General features: G+C 42.1%; 1 protein-coding gene across 1 annotated transcript in view; it reads right to left on the reverse strand.

Annotated features, from left to right (window-relative positions):
* Window positions 1-4970: 4970 nt before the first annotated feature.
* The window catches only part of MFAP3L (microfibril associated protein 3 like), a 67937-nt gene continuing 49201 nt past the window's right edge, over window positions 4971-23706 (reverse strand). The window contains exons 2-3 of the mRNA XM_040418662.1: window positions 17877-18217; window positions 4971-10491 (exon numbers count right to left, since the gene is read on the reverse strand). Coding sequence (XP_040274596.1) covers window positions 9659-10491; window positions 17877-18204 — 1161 coding nt within the window. The 5' untranslated portion in view covers window positions 18205-18217 and the 3' untranslated portion in view covers window positions 4971-9658. The remainder of the gene's footprint in view (window positions 10492-17876; window positions 18218-23706) is intronic.

Below are 23706 nucleotides of genomic sequence, written 5' to 3' on the forward strand. Positions count from 1 at the left end.
TTACAGCAGCACGGGGACCCGATGGCACCGCCGATCCCCGCCGGAATGACCCGTAAATGCCGCAAACCGAAAAGGGGGGGGGGGGTCCGGGGGGGTTTACAGGATTGCCTGCTGATTGATTTCAGCAGGCACCCAGTTCCGATCACCGCCTGCCGGTTATCGGAACTACACAGGACGTACCGGTACGTCATGTGTCCTTAAGTACCAGGACATCATGACGTACCAGTACGTCATATGTCCCCAAGAGGATTTTATCAGGTCTGACTACATATTACTGATTGGTGCACTAAGTATTGTTGTGAATCTGTGACATCACAGCACTATGTCTGTAGCATGTATGTATGGACAGCAGAACCTATCAGCTACACTACACTCACCTAAAGAATTATTAGGAACACCTGTTCTATTTCTCATTAATGCAATTATCTAGTCAACCAATTCTGAACTCCAAACTGAATGTCAGAATGGGAAAGAAAGGTGATTTAAGCAATTTTGAGCGTGGCATGGTTGTTGGTGCCAGACGGGCCGGTCTGAGTATTTCACAATCTGCTCAGTTACTGGGATTTTCACGCACAACCATTTCTAGGGTTTACAAAGAATGGTGTGAAAAGGGAAAAACATCCAGTATGCGGCAGTCCTGTGGGCAAAAATGCCTTGTGGATGCTAGAGGTCAGACGAGAATGGGCCAACTGATTCAAGCTGATAGAAGAGCAACGTTGACTGAAATAACCACTCGTTACAACCGAGGTATGCAGCAAAGCATTTGTGAAGCCACAACACGCACAACCTTGAGGCGGATGGGCTACAACAACAGAAGACCCCACCGGGTACCACTCATCTCCACTACAAATAGGAAAAAGAGGCTAAAATTTGCACGAGCTCACCAAAATTGGACTGTTGAAGACTGAAAAAATGTTGCCTGGTCTGATGAGTCTCGATTTCTGTTGAGACATTCAAATGGTAGAGTCCGAATTTGGCGTAAACAGAATGAGAACATGTATACATCCTCTGATGGCTACTTCCAGCAGGATAATGCACCATGTCATAAAGCTTGAATCATTTCTAATTGGTTTCTTGAACATGACAATGATTTCACTGTACTAATGGCACCCACAGTCACCAGATCTCAGCCCAATAGAGCATCTTTGGGATGTGGTGGAACGGGAGCTTCGTAAACCCTAGAAATGGTTGTGCGTGAAAATCCCAGTAACTGAGCAGATTGTGAAATACTCAGACCGGCCCGTCTGGCACCAACAACCATGCCATGCTCAAAATGGCTTAAATCACCTTTCTTTCCCATTCTGACATTCAGTTTGGAGTTCAGGAGATTGTCTTGACCAGGACCACACCCCTAAATGCATTGAAGCAACTGCCATGTGATTGGTTGACTAGATAATTGCATTAATGAGAAATAGAACAGGTGTTCCTAATAATTCTTTAGGTGAGTATATATATATATATATATATATATATATATATATATATATATATATATATATATATTTATATTTATTAACTAACAGTAAAGCACAGATGCTGTCTCTCTCAAAACTCCATAAAACTACAGAAATGGCTGCTGGGGAGGTTCTTATATAGTAAGGGGTAGGCAACTTTCCTATTGGTTGCTAGGAATGTTTCTAAGCTCAGACAAAGACATTGCAGCCTTCTCATTGGCCCACAAGCAAGAAGCAGGGAGGGATCATGGGTTCAGATGAAAAAAAAATCTAGAATATTCTCGAATATGAATATAGCACTAAATCTTCTCAAATTCTCGAAGTGGCGATATTCACAATTAAAATTTGCGATTCGAATATTCGCGCCCAACACTAATACAGAGCAGTACACAGGTCCTGCAATGTATTATAGAAGTTAATACAATGTAGAAACAAATCCCACAAACAATGATGAATTGCGGTTTTCTTCATTCCCTCTGAAACATAATGGTTGAGGTTTACAAAAAGGAATTTTTTGGTGTGCATTGAGCATATGAAAATCCAAGCCTATACAGTGAACATTTACTCCAAACGCAGTATGAAATTATATTTATAGGGAACCTATCACACTGGAAATGCAGTTCTATCTACATGGCTCAGCACAGGAGCAGTTGAGCGGATTCATTCTATGATCAGTAGTCATGTGAGTGGGTGAGTGTGTGTATAGTATGAGCGGAGATTTAAAGAAAAAAAATACAAGTAACACTGAAAAAAACCATGTGTCAATCTGCTCAGCTACTCCTGCTCTATAGCTGCAAATAGAACTGCATTTTCAATGTGACAGATGCACTTTTTACTGTCTCATGCAGGAATAAGTGCATCAAAAATGTACAGAGAATATTTAAAAGTACCGACCAGTGTTGGTTTCAATTTTTGAAGCAGAATTAAAGAGGTTTTCGACGAGTTGGATGACCTAGTCTCAGGAGAGGTCATAAATATCTGATTGGCAGGAGTCTGACACCTGGTATCATCACTGATCAGTTGTTTGAAGAGGCCAAGGCGCTCTGGTGAGTCTAAAGCCTCCTCACAGCATACCAAGCACAGCGCCGTTCATTATATAGCTTGGTAACACAACCCAAGCCCATTCACTTGAATGCGAAAGAGCTACGGCTAGGCCATGTGACGTCACTGTCCTAGGAAGAGGCCACAGTGCTCACAACAGCCTCTTCAAAACAATTGCTCAGCAGGGGTGCTGGGATAGATACGAGCGGGGGTGCCCATGATAGATACGAGGATAGGTTATCAATATATTACTCCCAGAAAACCCTTTTAATATTAGCGTATAACAGGTTAAATGTCCCTTTTCATGGTTTCTGTAGGTTAAATAGGGTCAAAGTTCACTTCTGAACGAGTCTATGGAGCGGAGCTAAATTATGTATTCCTTATGATGGAGGCTGGACAGGGGAGGAACTGCTAATATATTTTCATTCATTAGCAGTTCCTCACTTGTCCAGCCTCCATCCTAAGTATTACATAATTTAGCTCCACTCCATAGCATGTATACTTCCAAAATGACTTGTTCAAAAACATACAATAACAGACGTTTTGCCAGCCCTCAAAAGTCCATCCCACTACTCTTCCTTCTTCTATAATGCGTTTGTATTGGAATGGAAAGGACATGTAAGTGAAGGCTTGTCATCTCAGCTGTTGCAGACTATAGCCAACGTTCAGATAAGGAAATTGAGCTACATTTTACAGAATGTAATGAGTGTGCTTTATAGACACTGGAAAGAAGGTCTGCGAGGACAGAAGCTGACAAATGATGCTTGTTCCCTTCCGTCGCTAATAATAGCCTTATATTTTGAGCAGCCAGCTGCCGTATAGTCTGTGGGGCATGAAGGTGAAATTCATCCCATCACTAGAATAGATTGTGGAGATACCACTTCCTGCAGGAAGCTGAATAGTATCATCTAAATGAATCCTGAAAGCTGGCCAGCATGTTCATGTTCATAGTAGTGCTAATTAAAAAAAAACAACAAAAAAAAGGGAGTTTGAGCAAATTACACTTTGTGATATTGTTCCTCTGCAGTAATTAGTTCAGAATAACTATAGGCTACGTTCATTAATCACTTTATGCCAGTGTTCGCCATCAAAATAATACTCAAAATTAGCAATTTGCAATAAGTCTGAAATGGCAAAAAATAGAAAAATGTAAAAAAATAAAATAAAATTTTGCACGCAATTTGAAATTGGCCGTGGTTTACCAGAGGAGTTGTGGCCTAAAACATTTAGACAGACTTATTACTACAAAAGCCAGAAAATAGTGCAAGTTTAGGTGAAAATCTTTTCTTTTCACAGCAGGCATGCATTTCATTTTCTGACTTTAAAACAGATCAAAATTCACTAAATGTATTAAGAGGCAAGCACCTTTTAATAACTCTGGAGCAATTCACTCCAACCATGAAACACAAGTCTTAATAAATCTGTTCTCATAGGTCTAGGATTAGAAAAAAAGGGTTAATGTACTGTATAGTTCAGAAACAGCTCCACTCATGCTAATAAACTGTTTTCTCTAGCTCTGGGAACATACAGGTGAAACTTAAAAAATTAGAATATCGTGCAAAAGTCCATTTATTTCAGTAATGCAAATTAAAAGGAATTGCATTAATGCAGCTTAAAATTAGAATTTTGTGAAAAGGTTCAATATTCTAGGCTCAAAGTGTCACACTCTAGTCAGCTAATTAATCCATAGCCCCTGAGCAAAGGGTACCTCAAAATCGTGATTTGGGGGTTTCATAAGCTGTAAGCCATAATCATCCAAATTATAACAAATAAAGGCTTGAAATATCTCACTTTGCATGTAATGAGTCTATCTCATATGTTAGTTTCACCTTTTAAGTTGCATTACTGAAATAAATGAACTTTGCACGATATTCTAATTTTTCGAGTTTCACCTGTATATGCATTACCAGCCACTGCACATCAAATAAGATGGCTTATATACATTTTCTTAAGTCAATATCCACATTTATTCTGGTGGAAATAATTTCTAAATAAGAAAAGTCCAAATTTTCTTACAAACTGGGGAAGATTTATTAAGCTTGTTTGGCAGTTTTCCGGCATAATTCTGGCAAATTTTGGCACAAATCCAGGTTTGCTTTAAAATTTATGTCTCTACCCCTTTCCAACATTCTTGCCATTTTTGTAAAAAGTGGACAAGGCATGGATATGGGCCATGGGCAGGGCCTTTTCAGCTCCACATTTAACAATATGTTCACCAAATAAACTGGTGCACATTACACTTGAAATCTACTCCAGTAGATTTGGGTCCTGGAGCACAGGCTGCCCGACATGTGCTGCCATTATAATTGTGGCACATCTCACCCCAGCATAGGACAAGTAGACCAACTTACCAAAGCAGTTTTTTTAAATGTCTTCCCCACTTTTTAATAATTTTTTCTACAGGACTTCCGTCATTTCACACGGGCACTGGATGTCCTAAGGACATTTGGGAACAAATACAAAGACATATTGCAGTTTCTTCTTTATTGTATGTTGCTTTGTAGACTGTTTTACAGCTTTTACAGGTTGTTTAGTGACAAAGAAAAGATCAAAGGTTCCACAAATACATAATGCCATGCCAGTTACTGCACATTGTACTGGCAATTTGGTCAGTCAATATACAAGGTGTTTATAGGCACAGAATGATATTGGCATCACCGTTCCTTTCAGTTACAAGAGCAATAGTGTGGTCGATGGTAAGGACATTTGTACATACAGAGATAACTATCCTCCCCGGTAAAGCTCTCTATTTATGAAAAAAGTATAACAAAAATGCATGGCCTGCCATGATGGACTAACTCAAACTATCATACAGTTACACATCGGCTTAAAAACCTGTAGGGGCTTTCCACAAAGATAATCACTAATACACACACCTTATAGGAAATACAAGGACTTATAAAGAATAATCCTCAATATGGACTTTGGATTTAGCAGCTTCTACAATTCTGGAAACCTGTCTTCATTTACTGCATCAATAAATGAAGAACATGAGGAAGAATGTACTTTATGTGGCACAGATTACATATTCTCCAGCTTTACCGAATCAAGTGGTAAACTGGCACAGTGGAACATATCTCGCAGTTTTGTTATTACTCACTCCACTCTCTTAAAAGGGTTTTCCCATCTTTTAGGATGTCAACGCTTTGATGATTGGTGAGGCTTCAACCTCTGGACTGCCACTGATCCTCAGTATGAAAAGTCACTGCACGGAAGTGATAAGTCTAATAGTAGAGCAAACACAAACATTGACCAAATCTGTGCCATGCAAGCAGTAGTACCTATAATTTCAGTCATGATTAATCCTTCACAGCTCTCTACTCCTCTGTCTGGAACTTTCATGTAAGAAACAGTCACTTGAGCCTAGCCATCTCCTCCAGTGGCAATCCATGCAATCATAGATCAACACGGGACAAGACAAGTCTTGCAAAAAGGATCAATGACCTTGCTAGGAATCTGGTTCTGTCTCACTGAATCCTGGATTCTTATTTGGCATCGGTGGTGCATTACAAAGCTGCATAAAACACATACTTGCCAACCCTCATGGAACGCCTGTAAGGCTCTTGGAAAAAGGGGAAACCTCCCAACCTCTTGGAAGAGCTGGTACATTTCCCAAAGAAGTGCATGGAAGGCTGCAGCCCTTTATATGTTCTAACTGTATGTGGCAAGGGGATGCTATGTCATCAGCCAAAGCCAACACCCATGCTTGCTTGCATGATGTGACATGTCATGAAAAGGTGTGTGATGCATCACAAAAGAGGTCTTCTAAAAAGGGACATGTAAATGGGTCATAAAATGTTAGGGCCACACTGTGCGAGCCACATTCTCACTTCTCCTGGGCAGCAACCCTTACAAGTTGGCAAGTATACATAAGAGAAGCATGCAAGCCACATGTGGCCACCCTGTGTGTATTATAAATGATCAGTTGAGTTTCTCCATGGCTTACAGAATAAAATTTTCATTTTTAAAGAGGCTAGTCTAGGATAAGTCAATATCTGTTTGGTGGGGTTCAGACACCCAGCACCACCACCACCGACCAGCTGTGAGAGCTATGTCCTCCTCACAGTATACCAAGCACAGTACTATTATTTGAAAACGGACTGTGCTTGGTATTCCAGCCCAGGCCAATTTACTTGAATGGGACTGAGCTGTGCCTATGTCACGTGACAGATTAACGTGATGCCACCGGCTTAGGAAGAGGCTGCATCGCTCTTCAAACAGCTGTACGGCAGGAGTGCCGAGAGTCAGCCCCCCACCACTCAGGTATTGATCACCTATCCTGAAGATAGGTCATCAATATCTTACAAATCAGGAAAACCCTTAAAGCCAGTGACCTTCTTATAATGAAGGTCATCTTCTTAAGAGTGCTAATTATTTATGTGTGACTGCAAAAACTATTCATTCGAAGGCTGTCAGAAGGATCTGTCAAGAATTACCTAATGTCTAGGTCTGTGTGGTCTGACAAACCCTCACAACACGTCTGCTCTCATGAACTACATTAGGTAAAGCAGGTATATTAATTGTTCAGAGATCTTTCATCTGGCAATTATATATTGTATACAACTAACTGAAAGGAGCCTTCCCGGTCATAAGCAATTATCAGCTGTGCACTGGATATGTAAAAAATAATAGATAAGAGGGAGTCTGACACCTGGCTCCCCCACCAATTACCAGAACGGGGTTCCTGTGTTCTCTATCTGAATAGAGCAGCGGTTGAGCATTAGTGCTGCTGTTCCATTCAAAATTTATGGCACTGACTGAGACAGCTAAGTGTAGGCAATCTTTATCAATCCCACAGACTTTGGAGTAGCAGTGTGCATTCTTGACCACCAATCCATTTCGAATGGAGGGACACTGGAGTAGAATTCGGGTGAGGATCCCAGCTCTCGAACTCTCACTAAGCAAGCAGTTCTCACCTATCCAGTGGACAGGGGAAGTAATAACTGAGGCATGAGGCACTTGTGTCTGGGGCATACACTTGTTGCTCTTGGACTGACCATGATTAGCTTGGCACACAACATGACTATTCCCACTCTGTCTAAGAAAACTGGAGGAGTGAGAACACTGGTTTCAGTACAATTCGGAGACTTGTAATCTAAAACCCTTACTTTTTTATTTGCAAATATTTTGCTATATAGTTTCCAAAGCTTCTGCTTTAAAAGGAGCTGTCCAGTATTTCACAAACATGGCTGCTTTCTTCCAGGAACAGTGCCACACCTGTCAATAGGCTTTGCATAATAGCTTGCGTGACATAACAAATGTTGAATGCTAATATGTCCAGTTTTCCCATTATCATAGATGTTCAACTTGACTGAACATCTACGTGTTGGTCCCATGTTCATATGTGTCCACATTGCTGAGAAAAATTATGTCTTAATATATGCAAATGAGCCTCTAGGAGCAACAGAGGTATTGCCGTTACACCTAGAGGCTCTGCTCTCTCTGCAACTGCTGTGTCCTCTGCACTTTGACAGGGCCAGGCAGTGAAAACATCCTCACACCTAGCCCTGACTTCTTCTAAAGTCAAGGTGCAGAGGGTGGGTGTAGCAGTTGCAGAGAGAGCAGAGCTTCTAGCAGTAATGGCCACGCCCACGTTGCTCCTAGAGGCTCATTTGCATATAGTAAAACAATTTTTCTCCGCAATATGGGCACATATGAACATGGGACCAACACAGATGTCTTCAGCTGCCAAGCGCACATGTAACAGGTCAGCCAGTGTCATAGGAACAAATCTGCTGACAGATGCCAATTAAGCCAGCCATACGGCCTGGTAGGGCTGACCCTGCTGTTTTCAAAACATACCTTTTCTGTTGCTGTATTTAGGGGAAGATTATAATTTTTTTTTAAACAAAGCATATTAGGGCTTAAGTGTACCATGGGTGGACCTTAGCCAGGTGTCCAGGTGGTGGGGCGAGTGTCCTTGGAAGTGGAGCGATTAGTGAACTTAAACCCTAATTTGCATATTTTTTACAACACTTATTTCTCCTAAATGGAGCAATGGATCAGGGGGAAGAAGGCTATCATTTTAAATCAGCAGGGTCACTCCTACCAGGCATTATGGATGGTTTAAGAAGATCCTGCAGACAGATGGTCTTTAAAGTAACTTCACCCAATATTGGACTGTGACTTGATCTCGCTGAAATTAGTTAGACCTGGCAAACATAACTTTTGATTAGCCTTACAAAACTAATGTCCTAATGTCTAATGGAAAACAGCAGAGAAAACGGTGTCTACGGATTATAAAAAGGTTTATAGAGAACATTTTTTTTTTTAACTTCTCTGATTTAATACTTTTGGTTGATGAACAAGTTGTACACTATAAATAAAGATGGCAGATCCTGTCTAACAGCAAACAGGTCTGTAGTTGGGCAGCTGCCTTTTCCCAGGGTGTGACAAGGAATATATTCACCAACGCTCACAGTACAGCAGACTACATTAGGAAGGAACTATGTAATCGCTGGTCTTTGGTGTTTTCTGCCACTTCCATGAGCTCAGCTCACAGTGTTTTTTTTGTTTTATTATTTTACAGAATTTCAATCCAGATCAGCGCTCCCTCAACAGAGAGAAGAGCTCACTTTGTTTTTGAAAAAAAAATCAGATCACTTAATCTGACCCTTTTAAGCCACTAATCTGTTTTGAAGGACACAATATATTGATCATACACCTGAAGACAGAGCAGCAATCGAGATTGTCTAGTGACAAGGCCCATGGGCTTTCTAATGCATCTGGAACACATATCAATGGCTAGTTCCGTTATTTGTCGAAAGGGAGATGCCATTAGGCAAGCATTTGCTTCTCATAGTCTGAAACAATACTCACAAGGTATCAGGACACATTTCAACTGACAAAAGCATGTAAAGAATTAGACATGTCAATGAACCACAAAATATTAAAGACATACTTGATACATTAGATTCTACTGGATTTTCTTTTTCCGAAATAGGAGATTTCTCTGCACTATAATGTAAATGTATGGGTGAAAATCCAGTGATACCAGCAGTAATTTAGTACCATACAGCTCTACTCAGTGAGCAAATTTAGCCACAAAATGATTTGAGCAAGAATGGTGGTTTATTTTACTAAGGCTAAGTGGCAATACTTCTTTACATCTTCTCTATAAGGTGCTGTGTGTGTCCTATTAGTAATATGCATAGACTTTCTATCTAGACATGGCTTTCGTATATAATGCATGTTGTAGTGTTTTCAGCTGGAGGTTCGCTTGGTTCAGAAGTGTCCGTACATGCTTTTGATGTAGAGTCTTCTTTCGTGCATGAATGTATACTGTCCTGAGAATCTGTATCTAGACACTGTTTTTTTGCCATTGCATGTACAGAGACCGTAATGGCAATTTGCCGAGGTGGTTCATGGAGAGAAGAGGCATCCGAATCCGCTGTTGGAGACTCACCCCGTTGTAAAGCTTTAGGAATGATGAACACCTCGTCCACATCACAAACCTCCTGACCAACAGCTCCTTGTCGTAGAAATGCATTACCTTGTTCTTCCAAGCGAACCACTTCCATAATCTCTTCCATTATGGTCCTGCAATTCATAATAAGTGGTGGCAAGGGCACACTTCTGGCCAGTTCCTCAATATATCGGGCAAATTCCATTGTTTTAAACTGAGTAACTTTGGCAAGCTCCAGTGTCTTGGCAGAAGTGATAATAGGTATTCTTTTTGCAATCTCAAAAGCCTTTTGCAATTTTTCTGGCCCCTCCGTCCTAAAGAAATCATTAATGGCTTTCTCGGTCTTCTTCAGATGGCTGCTCATCATGCACAGTCGTGTTATATTCAGCACCAACACAATAGTAAAAGCAACCAGGCAGACTATCATATAGTAGATGCCCATGTCCCCAGAGGTAAAAATGACCCGCAGGGTAACTGTATTATTTACAGTGCCGTGAGAGTTTGTAGCAACACAAGTGTACTTTCCTCTGTCTTCAAATGACACAGTAGTGATGTTTAAAAGCCCACTATCAAGAATCCACAATTTTCCTTCTGAAATGAAAAACACATACGTTTGACAATTACATGACCAGTTTTACAAATGTTGTCTACATTAGCACAGAAAAATTAACCGATGGATTATAATAGGATTTTAAATATAATGCCGAGCCTAAGGTGTAGCATAAGAATTTATTCAGCTTCCTAGCAGGAGACTAAAATAGCTGCACGATATGATTATCTGAAGAAAAAAATAAGCATCCACGGCTGACCATCTGGGATGACTCAACTTCACGGAGCTTGTCTAATGGCCAGAAGCACCTGATAGCTGCTACTACATCACCTAATAGCAACTGACGTGACAACGCAAGCAGGTCTCTTACCAAATGTACAAGCAAACCTTGGGTTCCAAACTATGGAAAATTGAGAAAAAAATGTGAATCCGTTTTCAATGAAAATCCAAAGATCTTGTTTGCAAAGAATAGCTTTAACTTCTTCTTGCCTTGCACCAGAATAGTACGTTGTGGAAAGTACTAAACTAATATGGGTCTGTGATGGCATAGGCTCAGGAGATATTTCTGCACCACCTGCGGTTTTCAGTTGTGTTATACAGCTGACACCATGCCCTCACTGCAGGTAGTTTAACCCCTTAGATCAGGCATCCTCAAACTGCTGCCCTCCAGCTGTTGTAAAACTACAACTCCCACAATGCCCTGCTGTAGGCGGATACCTGTAGGCTGTTTGGGCATGCTGGGAGTTGTCGTTTTGCAACAGCTGGAGGATGCCTACCTTAGATGCTGTGGTCAGCATTTACCAAACCATCTAAGTGATTAGAGAGAAGGAGAGGACTCACAAGATGCTTAAAGGTTGCCACGGTAGCCAGGGGCCTCAGGCCTGACATGTACGGATGCCTATATGCCCCTGCCTTTGGCAGCTCTTAATAGGCATTCTGTCAGTTTTAGGGTCCATTCACACGTCCGTGTGTGTCTTGCGGATCCGCAAAACACGGACATCGCCGCACTTAATAGAAAATGCCTATTCTTGTCCACAATTGCGGACAAGAATAGGACATGTTCTGTTTTTTTCGAGAATGGAATTGCGTGTCCGCAATTCCGTGTCTGGGCAGCACGTTGTGCATCATAGAGATAAATGGGTCCGCAATTCCGTTCCGCAAAATGCGGAAAAAAATTGCGGACGTGTGAATGGACCCTTACTGTAACTGACATAATATATTGCAACACTGGGACAAGCTTGAAAAAAAACAAACAAAAAAAAAAACAACAGGAATTGCTTTTATTCACTTAAAGAAATTATAATTAATATTGTGTGGTTGTAATGATCCATACAATAAAATGAACATAACTATGGTGAACAATGTAAATAAAAATGCCAAAATTGCTATTTTTTGTTCAAATTACCACCTAAAAACAAGTTGCATGCACCCTGTCACAGCCTGCCTGTATGCGTGGGCACAGATGGCATCATGAAGTGTCTAAAGCAGATGAAAACCTCTGCATGGTGGGCCCACAGGTGGGAGACATTGAGGTGAAGGGGTAAAGAAGATTTAAAAGGTTTTCTGAGACCAATATACTGATGACCTATCATCTAGATAGGTCAACAGTATCTGATCAGTGGGTACCCTGCCGATCAGCTGTTTGAGAAGGCATTGATGCTCGGAGTAGCGCTGCAGCCTTCGCGCAGCTTAGCCTAGGCCATGTCACGTCACGTTCATCAGTCACATGGCTTAGGCGCAGCTCAGCCATTGAAGTGAATGGGGGTTGAGCTGCGATACCAAGCATAGCCACTGTATAATGTGAGGCACTGTGCTTAGTGAGCTGAGAGAAGGCCGCAGTGCTAATCCATGTGCCAGTGCCTTCGCAAACAGGTGATGGTGTGGTCCTGGGTGTCAGACTCCCACCGATCAGATATTGATGACCTATCCAGAGTAGTGTTGAGCAAACTTGTGTTTTCACAAGGTTCAGGTTATTTAAAGAGGACCTTTCACTAGAATGAAAAATGAAAACTAAGCACACAGACATGGAGAGCGGCGCCCAGGGATCTCCCTGCACTTACTATTATCCCTGGGCGCCGCTCCGTTCTCCCGGTATAGCCTCCGATCCCTGGGCGCCGCTCTCCATGTCTATATGCTTAGTTTACATTTTTTATTCTAGTGAAAGGTCCTCTTTAAGAATTCTGTTATGGACTCCGCTACCACGGACCATAAGTTATGGTCCGTGGTGGCGGAATCCATAATGGAATTCTTAGAAAACCCAGACCTTGTATGCCAAACTTGAAAACACAAGTTCGCTCATTCCTAATCCAGAGGATACATCATCAGCATAAAAGTCTCAGAAAACCCCCGTGTATTACAACCAATATTATGGATATTAAACACCTTTTTAACAATTATTATTCTTAGTTTTCTTTTCAGGAACCTGATAACAAGGAATGAATGGGAGCTGGGCTGCAGTAACACGGCATGGCCACTACAATTTGACTAGAGCAGTGCTTCCACTCGTTCATAGCGCTGGAGGCTGCAGGGAACAGCTAGTCAGTGGGGGTGCGTAGTGTCCAACCCCTACTGATCTGATATTATTGACGATAGGTCATCAATAGCTGGAGTCCAGTATACCGCTTTATGCCTTCAACAGATTTTATTTTCTTCTACAGTTTGTCACCAACACCGGGTTAGGTCTGCTATATACACGGAAGAACATGCTGGGTGACTGCATCTGCTGTGCTTGGATCTGAAATCAGGAACTCTGCGCCAATTTCCTTAGGTAGAACACTATCTGAATAACAGGAAATAACCCAGCACTGGAGTAATAGGTCGTACGAACGTTTAGTCTAGATAACAGTGGAGCTGCTGTGGAGACTGCAGCTATTAGTTTAGCTACTAACATCATACTATGGTAACTCAGTATCGTTACACATAATACAGATCACACGCATGGCAATATCAAGGCAATTTCATTTTACACCTCACTGAAAATTACATAGAAAACTCTAAGGCCTCCTTCACACGGGCGTTTTGGATTTGCTCCGGATTGCGGGAAAACAGCGTGAGTAAGCACGCAATTGCGGGCAGTTTTGACTGCGATTGCGTTCCGATGTACAGTTTTTTTCCGCGCGAGTGCAATGCGTTTTGAACGTGCGTGAAAAGAAACTGAATGTGGTGCCCAGACCTGAACCCGGACTTTATAACATGGTTATAAGGGAAAATAATAGCATTCTTAATACAGAATGCTTACTAAAATGTGGCTTGAGGGGTTAAAAAAATAAAAAAAAATTAACTCACCTCATCGACTTGTTCGCGCAGCCAGCATCGTCATCTTTTTTCTTCTTTGATGATGTAATCGCGCTCACCACGTGACGTCAGCACAGGTCCTGCTGAATGAAGATAGAAATCTTCTATTTTCATTCAGCAGGACCTGCGCTGATGTCATCAAAGGTCCTCTTGCAGGTCCTGAAAGAAGAAGAAAGAAGACATGCCAGCTGCACGAACAAGAGGATGAGGTGAGTTAATGTTTTAGTTTATTTTTTTAACCCCTTAAGCCACATTTTACTAAGCATTCTGTATTAAGAATGCTATTATTTTCCCTTTATAACCATGTTATAAGGGAAAATAATACAGTAAATTGACTTTTATCAATTTACTAACATCATCTCCTAGCAACCATGATGCGTGAAAATCGCATTGCATCCGCACTTGCTTGCGGATGTTATGCGATTTTCATGCATCCCCTTTCATTTCTATGAGGCCTGCGTTGCGTGAAAAACGCTGAATATAGAACAAATTGCGATTTTCATGCAACGCACAAGTGATGCATGAAAATCACCGCTCATCTGAACAGTCCATAGATGTGAATGGGGACTAAAAAAAAAAATTGTTGTCTGGACTCAAATGTGGTTATTTATAAAAGGGGAACTAATCCTGAAATAACATAAATCATGCAAATACATTTAATCCACAGTGCACACACAGCTATATCTACAAGGTGGTCCCAAACTGCTGTAATAAGCAGTCTAGGAGAGATCGTGCAGAGAAAGCATGCTGGGGGAGATTTATCAAACTGGTGTAAAGTAGAACTGGCTTAGTTGCCCATAGCAACCAATCAGATTCCACCTTTTATTTTTCACAGCTCCTTTGCAACTACAGGCAACTAAGCCTGTTCTACTTTACACCAGTTTGATAAATCTGCCCCTATGTTCTTTGTCTAGCCCTGACAAAGAACCTTATGTCACACACACACTGAACAGGAAGTTCAGGAGAGGGACAGGGCTTAAACACACCAACTGAAATGCCAGAAGACCAATGCGCCTGCACTGCTATAGGAGTCTCTGCCCTTGGTCCCCACAGCCACTTTCTCTCCCTCTTCCCTGAGACCTATCGTCTGCCTCCCAGCCTTTTCAACTTGCTCATTACATTCCAGCCAATTTCATTTCACCACATTTACCCACTGAAACAGAGCTCAGCAGTGCAGAGGAGTGGTGAAGGACCTGAGCGATGTCACCATGTGGGCGGAGCTCCAGTGCTGTATGTGAGAGATTAATATTTCACTGATTCCCCATAATAACAATCTGGACATGCTGGGAGTTGTATTCTGCCACCTTATACTCCTCTCCCTATAACGTCTATTGATGCTCCATATTAAAAAAGTCTGGACATGCTGGGAGTTGTAGTTCTGCCCTCTTATACTCCTCTCCCTATAATGTCTATTGATGCTCCATATTAAAAGTCTGGACATGCTGGGAGGCTCTGTTCTCTTATGTCCCTCTTCATGTTATTGTCACTGATGCCCTATAACAGTCTGAATATGCTCTGAGCTGTGGTTTTTTTCCTCCTATATCCCTCCCCATGTAATGTTCACTGATGCTTTGCAGTAAAAATCTGTACGTGCTGGGAGTTGTAGTTCTGTTCTCTCTCTCTTTTTTTTTTTTTTTTAACAATAAGCATCCAAACTCTTCATCTCCAGCAGAGCCTAACAAAGGTCCATTTTTCAGATGCCACTGTAGGACATCCATATGAAGCGGCCATTTAACATATATATGCCATGTGTATATGTTAAATGTAGGACAAAAATGTGAAGTGACACAGCTTTACAACTTTGAGGAATAATGACTGACTATCACTAAAGAGGGAGATCTGATAGATTTCTGACAGATGGGGAAGGATTCTACCAGAACAGGCATTACTCTCAATGACTATAACTACAAACCACTGTCTGGGTTATATTTGTATGTATTTGAATTGGATTTATCTTGGTAGATTTAGTATTCTGTAGTCTATTACAGCTCCACATGGTAGCTTCCCAGGAGCCTGAAAGGCAAATCTGCCTAGCTGTGGCACTATTTAGGAAAGGGGAGGGGGGACTAAATCCACACTTCCTGGCTTATGTTCACTAGCATGAGAGGGGGAGAAGGAGGGGTAGTAAACATGGCTGCAGCCTGAGAGAACAATCGACTGCTTCTCTAGTTTATTTTTAATGGTCTACAATTGTGATATCTGGTGAAACAAGAGCAAATAAAAGGCACATAAGAACATTATGTTACATTTAATTTTTTTTTTTTGTGTGTATTTCAATTCTGGCTTTATGGCATGTATGGTCGATAAGTCTCCTCACGCCGATTAAGGCACTCTCTCCCCAAGGAAAGATAATACTCCCCTAATCCTGACAGGCCTCTCACCCAGTTTAGTCAGTACTCTCTGCTCTGTACTGATGAGGGGCAATTACCCCGAAACAGCTGTATGTAGATGAGGTGCTGGCTTAGGGTTGAACACTGACTTATAGGCTAGGTGCTTTACATCTGGTGGCATTAGAGGCAGAACTTGTCAAGAGCTCATTTGAATCCCTTTCTTCTCAGAATTCCAGAGGAGCATGTATGGCCTATAAGTCTCCTCACACCGATTAAGGCGCTCTCTCACAAAAAAATCCTCAAATCAATGATTCGTTTGTGGGAACTGATGGCAGTGGGGGGAGAGCTAATGGCAGTGGGAGCAACTTATGACATGGGGGAGCTGGTGGCATTGGAGGGGGAGCTGATGGCACTGGGTGGCGGAGAGCTGAGGGCACTGGGGTGGGGGAGAGCTGATGGCACTGGGGGATAGTGGAGCTGATGGCACTGGGGGGGAACTGATGCACTTGGGCTGATCGCACAGGGTGTTGGGGACTGATGGCATGGGGTCTTATGAGTTTTTATAAAGGAAAAAAGTCTATTATTTTTTTTTTTTTTTATTAGATTACTCGATTAAATCATAAAAATTACCAGTAGAATACTCGATTGCTAAATCAAATCGTTTACTGCAGCCCTATTTGCACCTTTTTATTTTTGTGGAAACTGGAGGTGTGCAAAATAACATCACCTTTTTGGCATCAGAAGGTCATGTAAAGTTTTGAATGGAACCTGTTACCTGGTTTGGGGACAATAAACCACCGTTATACCTTTATGCAGCCTAGGTGTTAGGTCCACCTGTCCATAGTGAACCCATCACTAGTCAATGAAAATTGTACTTGCAGGAAAAAGGTTTGAGACTCTTCTCCAGCAGCATGGGGTGCATGTGCACTGTGGTGATGAAGCCTCAGAAAGTACAACTCACTTCAATGCGCATGTACCTGATGTGCAGTGCATGCGCAGTGAAGTAAGGTATACCCTAACTGGCAACTGCATAATAGTGGTTTAGTGGCCCCTGTTTAGGTTCCCTTTAAAGCATTAATTAGCCAAAATGACTGACGCTGCAAATTGCAAAGAAGGAGAAAGATAATGTTTAGCATTCATGTTACCTGAATGTTCTCAGGCAAGATAATGTGCCCAGAGACACCGAGCGGAATTGTAAGGATAAAATAATTACACTTAATAAGTGGGTGTTTGATATCAGATTCAGCTTTCGCGTTACAGGACTATTTCAGCTACAGAATAGAAAGTGCTAGATCTTTCCATCTAATGATCACTATATTTTTTAAAACTTTAAAGGGACTCATCTGCAGGAATAAAATAATATTACAGACACTACTAAAATTATGACCTAAAAAAAATTCCTCTAGATTATTTATAAAAATACTTCTTTAATGCCCTGTGGAGGGAAGATCATTAGGTTAATACTTACCGCTCCGTCGATGCCACTGTATGCACTGCACTCACACAGGCGGTGGACTCTTCTGCCCAAGTCCTGACCGGATGTGTGCACTCCTTTAGCTGTTCAGCTGCATGGGAAAAGAAGTGCACACACCAGGTCGGATGCGGGCAGAAGAGCCCACAGACTGTTTGGGCGAAGCGGAGAAGGGACAGAAGACGGCCTCCGTGTATAACATTAGAAGATAAAGAAAGCTCTACTGCAAGAATACCTTCACATTTAATATCTGCCTGAGCCAAATAAAGGATAATATGAACATTTTTGATGGATAAACATAAATCTGTGGTATCTTTACATTTCAATTTACCATTCTCCTCCTTTAGTAGGTGCCCATTGGAATGATACCACTGGAAGTGAGGATAAGGATGACCCTCGATATTGCAGTGAATGACCGCGCCATTTCCTTCTTTCACAATGATGTGGTCTACCATAGAGGTGATCACAGGTAATGACTCCAATACTGCTTCAGAACCATTGGAAGTGTGATTAGCAGTCTTCTCTGAGTTTATTGCTGTCGTCAGTGACATCAGGAGGAAAACAATTAATGTTGGGCACCAGAAGAAGTTGGAGATCCTCATAGTGTCCTTGAAAGAACGTTTGAGCAAGCTTAAGAAGATGAAGCGTGGATACCCCATCAGGATGTCAAACCTGCAAAACAAACAAATGTGCAGATATTATTATAAAATACAATAATAATAGTAATTATCATTGTGACATTCTATTGCCATAATTAAAGGGGTTGTCCAAGTTATATTTATTGATGACCTATCCTCAGCATAGGTCATCAATATCAGATCGGCTGGGGTCAGACACCCGGCACCCGAGTACACAAGTGTATAGAAGTGATCCGGACCATTGAAATGGGGTGTAATTACACCTGCTCACCACTGCAGATGCAACGCGAGCAGATAAACAATGAAGAGGAGGCATCAATAAATATAACTTGGACAACCCCTTTAATATAAAGTTGTCATACTAATACAATGACTAACAAGACAGATTAACCCTGCCTACCAATGCCAAGTTCTAGAGACTAAAGGGCATAAAAGAAGCACTGCGAGTTATACTGTTCCTTTTAGGCTCCATTCACACGTCCGCAATTCCGTTCCACATTTTGCCCATTCATTTCTAGGGGACCGCATGATGTGCAGCCCGGATCCGGAAATGCGGACCCGCACTGCCGGGTCCGCAATTCCGATCCCCCCCCAAAAAATCCTATTAGAATAGGCATTTTCTATTAAGTGCAGGCGATGTGCTGTCCGCAAAATGCGGAAAGCACATTGCCGGTGTCCGTGTTTTGTGGATCTGCAAAACACACACGGACGTCTGAATGGAGCCTTAAGCTGTAAGGCTACCCCTCTGGCTCAGAGACTCTCTGAGCCCTCCGCTTAAAAGGGTTATCCAACTTCTATCCCAATGTTATGTGGACCCCAGACAGTGCAGTACATAATACAAAAAAGTCACTAACTCTCTGCTGTTCCAGTGCAAGGGTCCAGTTTTAGTCTTTCTGGTCCAGAGCGCGTAAACTTCCAGACGGGGTCATGTGCTCCACTGTGGCCATTCATTGGCCTCAGCGGTGAAGTGGCACATTACTGTTGGGTCACATGCTTCTTCAGAACTGGAACCTCGGTGCTGGAATAGAGCAGTTGGGAGCACGTGAGCGGCTTTTTATGTTATGTACAGCACTGTCCAAGGTCTACATAAAATCATGAGAGAAGCCAGACAACCCCTTTAAAGACCGAGTATAGCAGTGATAAAGCTACAGGAAGAAATGTGTGACTATACAGTTACAGCAGCACGCGCGATCCCCTATCTCTGTATTCAGGATGCTGAACAATCAGTGTACTGCTTTGTTCTACAGTGGAGTCACTGGAATGTGGTGCGAGAAAAGGGGGAGAACGTAAGTAGCAATCTGCATGGGCGGATTGGCCATAAGCCCTAAAGAGAAATTTCCCGGTGGGCCGATGCCCAGGAGCCCACTTTATCTCTCCTCTTGGCCATCAGCAAGGTACATAAAGATCTGAGGCTCTCAGCATTAATTAATGTAAGAGCATCAGGTACTTAGGCACCTGGCCTCAGGATGATGATGATGGGGGCATGGCCTGAATGGGCTTTGCACCTCATGGTGCCATTGAAACATATATTTTTTGGTCTGTGGTGTTTCTAACCCCCCCCCCCCCCCCTTCTTTGTCTCCTGTTATTTCTCCTCAGATTAAGTGAGCCTGTGTTAGGCTACTTTCACACCTGAAGGAGCTCACGAGCGGTCCTGAACGCAGCCGTCTGGCCCTAATGCATTCTCAGTGGAGGCGGATCCGCTCAGAGTGCATCAGTCTGGCGGCATTCAGCCTCCGCTCCGCTCAGCAGGCGGACACCTGAACGCTGCTTGCAGCGTTCGGGTGTCCGCCTGGCCGTGCGGAGGCGAGCGGATCCGTCCAGACTTACAATGTAAGTCAATAGGGACGGATCCGCTTGAAGATGACACCATATGGCTCAATCTTCAAGTGGATCCGTCCCCCATTGACTTTCAATGTAAAGTCTGGACAGATCCGCTCAGGCTACTTTCAGACTTAGAAAATTTTCTAAGTTATAATGCAGACGGATCCGTTCTGAACGGATGCGAACGTCTGCATTATAGGAGCGGATCCGTCTGATGAAACATCAGACGGATCCGCTTCGAACGCTAGTGTGAAAGTAGCCTTATTCTGGTCAGCTTCAGGATTGGTCAGTTGGTTCGCTGGTCAGCGTTGCTATTGGATAATTCTGCTGCTGTCCGGTTGCTGGGTCTGTTTCTATTTTTAACTAGCTGCGGGATTGGTTAGCAGAGAGGAGTGGCGGGAAATTCACCTATTTATTGAGGTATCTTACCTGCGGAGTTCAGTCACCGTGTTAAGAGCAGAGAAGAAGCTTGTCCCGCCCGCCCTCCCTGCAATTTGTCGCGGTCTTTGTTTTATTTTGGGGGGGTTAGTCGCTCAGAATTCTGGGTGGACTTAAATTATTTCAGTAATGGACTTTATTATTTATTCAGAATGGTATTTATATTGGTTTTAAAAGTTGGTTGATTTATGTAACCCCCAAGATTTTAATAAAGACCGCGGCCTTTTCATCCATACGAAGTGTGTGTTTATTATTTAGTATGTAAGTATTTATTGTTGAATATGGCACCATACAGTTTCATACTGTGGGACAGGTGGCAGTATATTGAGCTGCACTGTGGTATTTTTTTCTGCTAGGGCAGTACTTCGTCCTGCAGTGTATTGCTGGCCCCACCTACTTCTGTTGCCCTGCCTTCTGTCAATTTGGACTTGCCTACATTATGGGGCCACTTAGTTTTTTTTCCAGGTCCACTTTAAGTTCCCAATCTGCCCCTGGCAATCTGTGTAACAGAGGGGGCAACCATGGCGGCAGTCTGTGTAACAGAGGGGAAGCGGGGCATGGGGAGAAGTCTCTGTAACAGAAGGGGGCACGGTGAGCATTCTGCATAAAAAGGCAAACATGGGAGCAGTCTGTGTAACAAAGTAGGAGTATGTCTTTCCATTCTTGTCTTAGTCTTCCTGCTAAAGGGACAACACTTGAGGATCCCTCGGGACACTAGGTGTGCAACATTAATCCCTTCTCTGCCCTAGACCAGAGTTGCAGACATTAATTCCTTTTCTGCCCTAAACCTCATGGATATCACTATAAAGCCAATAACTAACCAAGCCAAGCATGGCTAATTATTTGGCACTATACTGTAATATTCATTTATAGATATTGGATTGTCATATTTAGCAGGAACATCAAAAAACATTTTATTTTGTAGCACTGCAATAATTAGGACTCAGGGCTGCAGACATTTGAAGGCTATGTACATCTTCAGGGGCAATTTGTTTTTATGATCGCATTTTACTCATTTTGGGCAAAAAAGTTTTAGATTTTTTTTTCAAATGGTGTTTATTAAAAATATTTAGCCGTTCTGTCACAAAGGGTTAGATAAGGTTTTTCAGTAAGATAAGAATTGAGCTCTAATGAGTGTTTAGGAGGACAGAGATCAGACATAAGAAGCCGTTAGCTGAAGAGTGAAAATTCAGATCCTGCTACTAGGTAAACTCAAGGCTGCACAAAGACAGTGGTTCAAAATTTCTAATAAAGACCAATTGAAAAAATGATTTTTAGCGCAAAAGGAGTACAATACAATAATAGAAAATTGCCCCCAAGTTGTACATAGTCTTTAAAATATGAGAATCCAAGAAACTATGCACCCTCTGTAATTTCCCTCCTTCCAGTATTGAAATTATTTTCCACTACCATCCATAATATCTTGGCTATGAAATGTTAAAGGGTTTATCCAGTTTTTCCAACACTGATGGCCTATCCCTATGATGGGCCATCAATATTAGAACGGTTGGGGTCCGACTCTTGGCACCCCAGCACCCAGCCATTTGAAGGGGTCGCAGTGATCATGTGGACAGCACGTCACAGTCACGCTCCACTGCCAGTGCGCTGCAGGAACAGAACCTGACAGAATAATAGCTCATATTCATACAAAAATAAAAGCTCTGCAAAACGTATGTTTGTACTGCTCTCCTCAGCCTCTATAGAATGCGGTCAGCAGTTTAGCATGGCCAAACTGCTGACAGATTCCCTTTAATGACTGTATAGATAAAAAGCTCTGCGACTTTCTAATGAAAGTCCATTCTCAGTGAAGCCCAGCTGCGAGATCTGCATGCGGATAGTACAGGTGCATCTCTGCAATTAGCAGTATTCTGCATGCAGATCCCACACTCGGGTCGGACGCACCCATATACAGCACCTTATGTTTTAATTCATCCCCGTTTCCAAGATAAACCCCTTTATACCTAGTCATCTTCTCAAAAAGTACACTTTAATGCTATAGTTTTGACTCGCGTGTTCCCAATGTCCCAAGGGTTCAAATATTTATCAGCTCTGCCAGTCTCTATACAAAATCAGTGTGGGCCAAAGACACCAATAAATAATGAAGAGTAACATTACTTTCCACTGTTTAAAACTGTAACCAGACTCTCTGCAAGAATGCTAATCACTTGAATCTTCCTTCACATTATGCTATGAAAAGCTCGTGACTAGAGCATTCAGCCAACGAAAATTCCTACCATTTATGAAAGAAAACATTTTTTACATCTAATCTGAAGCCGAGTAAAAGTTTTCACAGAAAGAATTGCCAAAAATACATAAAAATAAACATACTAGTGCGATTATCCAAAATACCACTCTGACCATGGAAGAAAAAAACTGAGCAAATGGGGGAAATGTAATCCATGCGGACACCGAGGGCACTGAATTATATAGATTATAATCCTCTATAGACAAAAGTCCTGGGACACACCTCGCAAGGTGCTTTCACACGGACCGTTGGGAACGAGGCAGACATTCTTTATTATTGCCCGATTGTCCGCAGAGATGAGGGCTACATTTACATTCCTCAATCATGTGTGCTGTATGGGGACAAGCGATCGCTAGTTTTCAGGTCACTGTTAGATGGGAAGATCTGTTGCACAGAAACCATGATTTTTGGTGCTGACAGAATGACAAGTTCGTTCATCGAGTGATTACCACCACCTTTACACCGGCCAATTATTGGGCATGAGTGTTTATATAAACGTTCATCTCCGATAATCGGCCTGATTATCAGTCCGTGTAAAAGGATGTTTAACGACCATGGATCACACTGTAGCACCACGGCCACAGATATGAATCGGTTCCCAGAATGATTCAGTCACCAGGGTTGGATTTTTTGAGATTCTGGGGTCATGATTAGGGCAAATTAAATTAAAAAGAACCTGTCACATAAAACTGCAATATAAGCTACAGGAGGCATGTTCTAGAGCAGGAGGAGCTGAGCAGATTGCTATATATTTTCATGGGAAGTAAAACTTGTAATCTATACATTTAAATTCCTACTCATTCTAGGCTTTGAAGTCAAGGAGTCGGTCCTATCAGTGATGACAGCTATGTCTGTATACACAGTCATAGAGGGAAGGCTGTCAATCACGGATAGGACCGCCTCCTTGACTTCAAAGCCTAGAATGAGCAGGAATTTAAGTGTATAAATGATAAATTCCTACTAAATGTTTTCCCACAAAACTACATATCAATCTACTCAGCAAATCCTGCTCTGTATC

This window comes from Bufo bufo, chromosome 2 (assembly GCF_905171765.1).
Source record: "Bufo bufo chromosome 2, aBufBuf1.1, whole genome shotgun sequence".
In the NCBI taxonomy this organism is placed as follows: domain Eukaryota; kingdom Metazoa; phylum Chordata; class Amphibia; order Anura; family Bufonidae; genus Bufo; species Bufo bufo.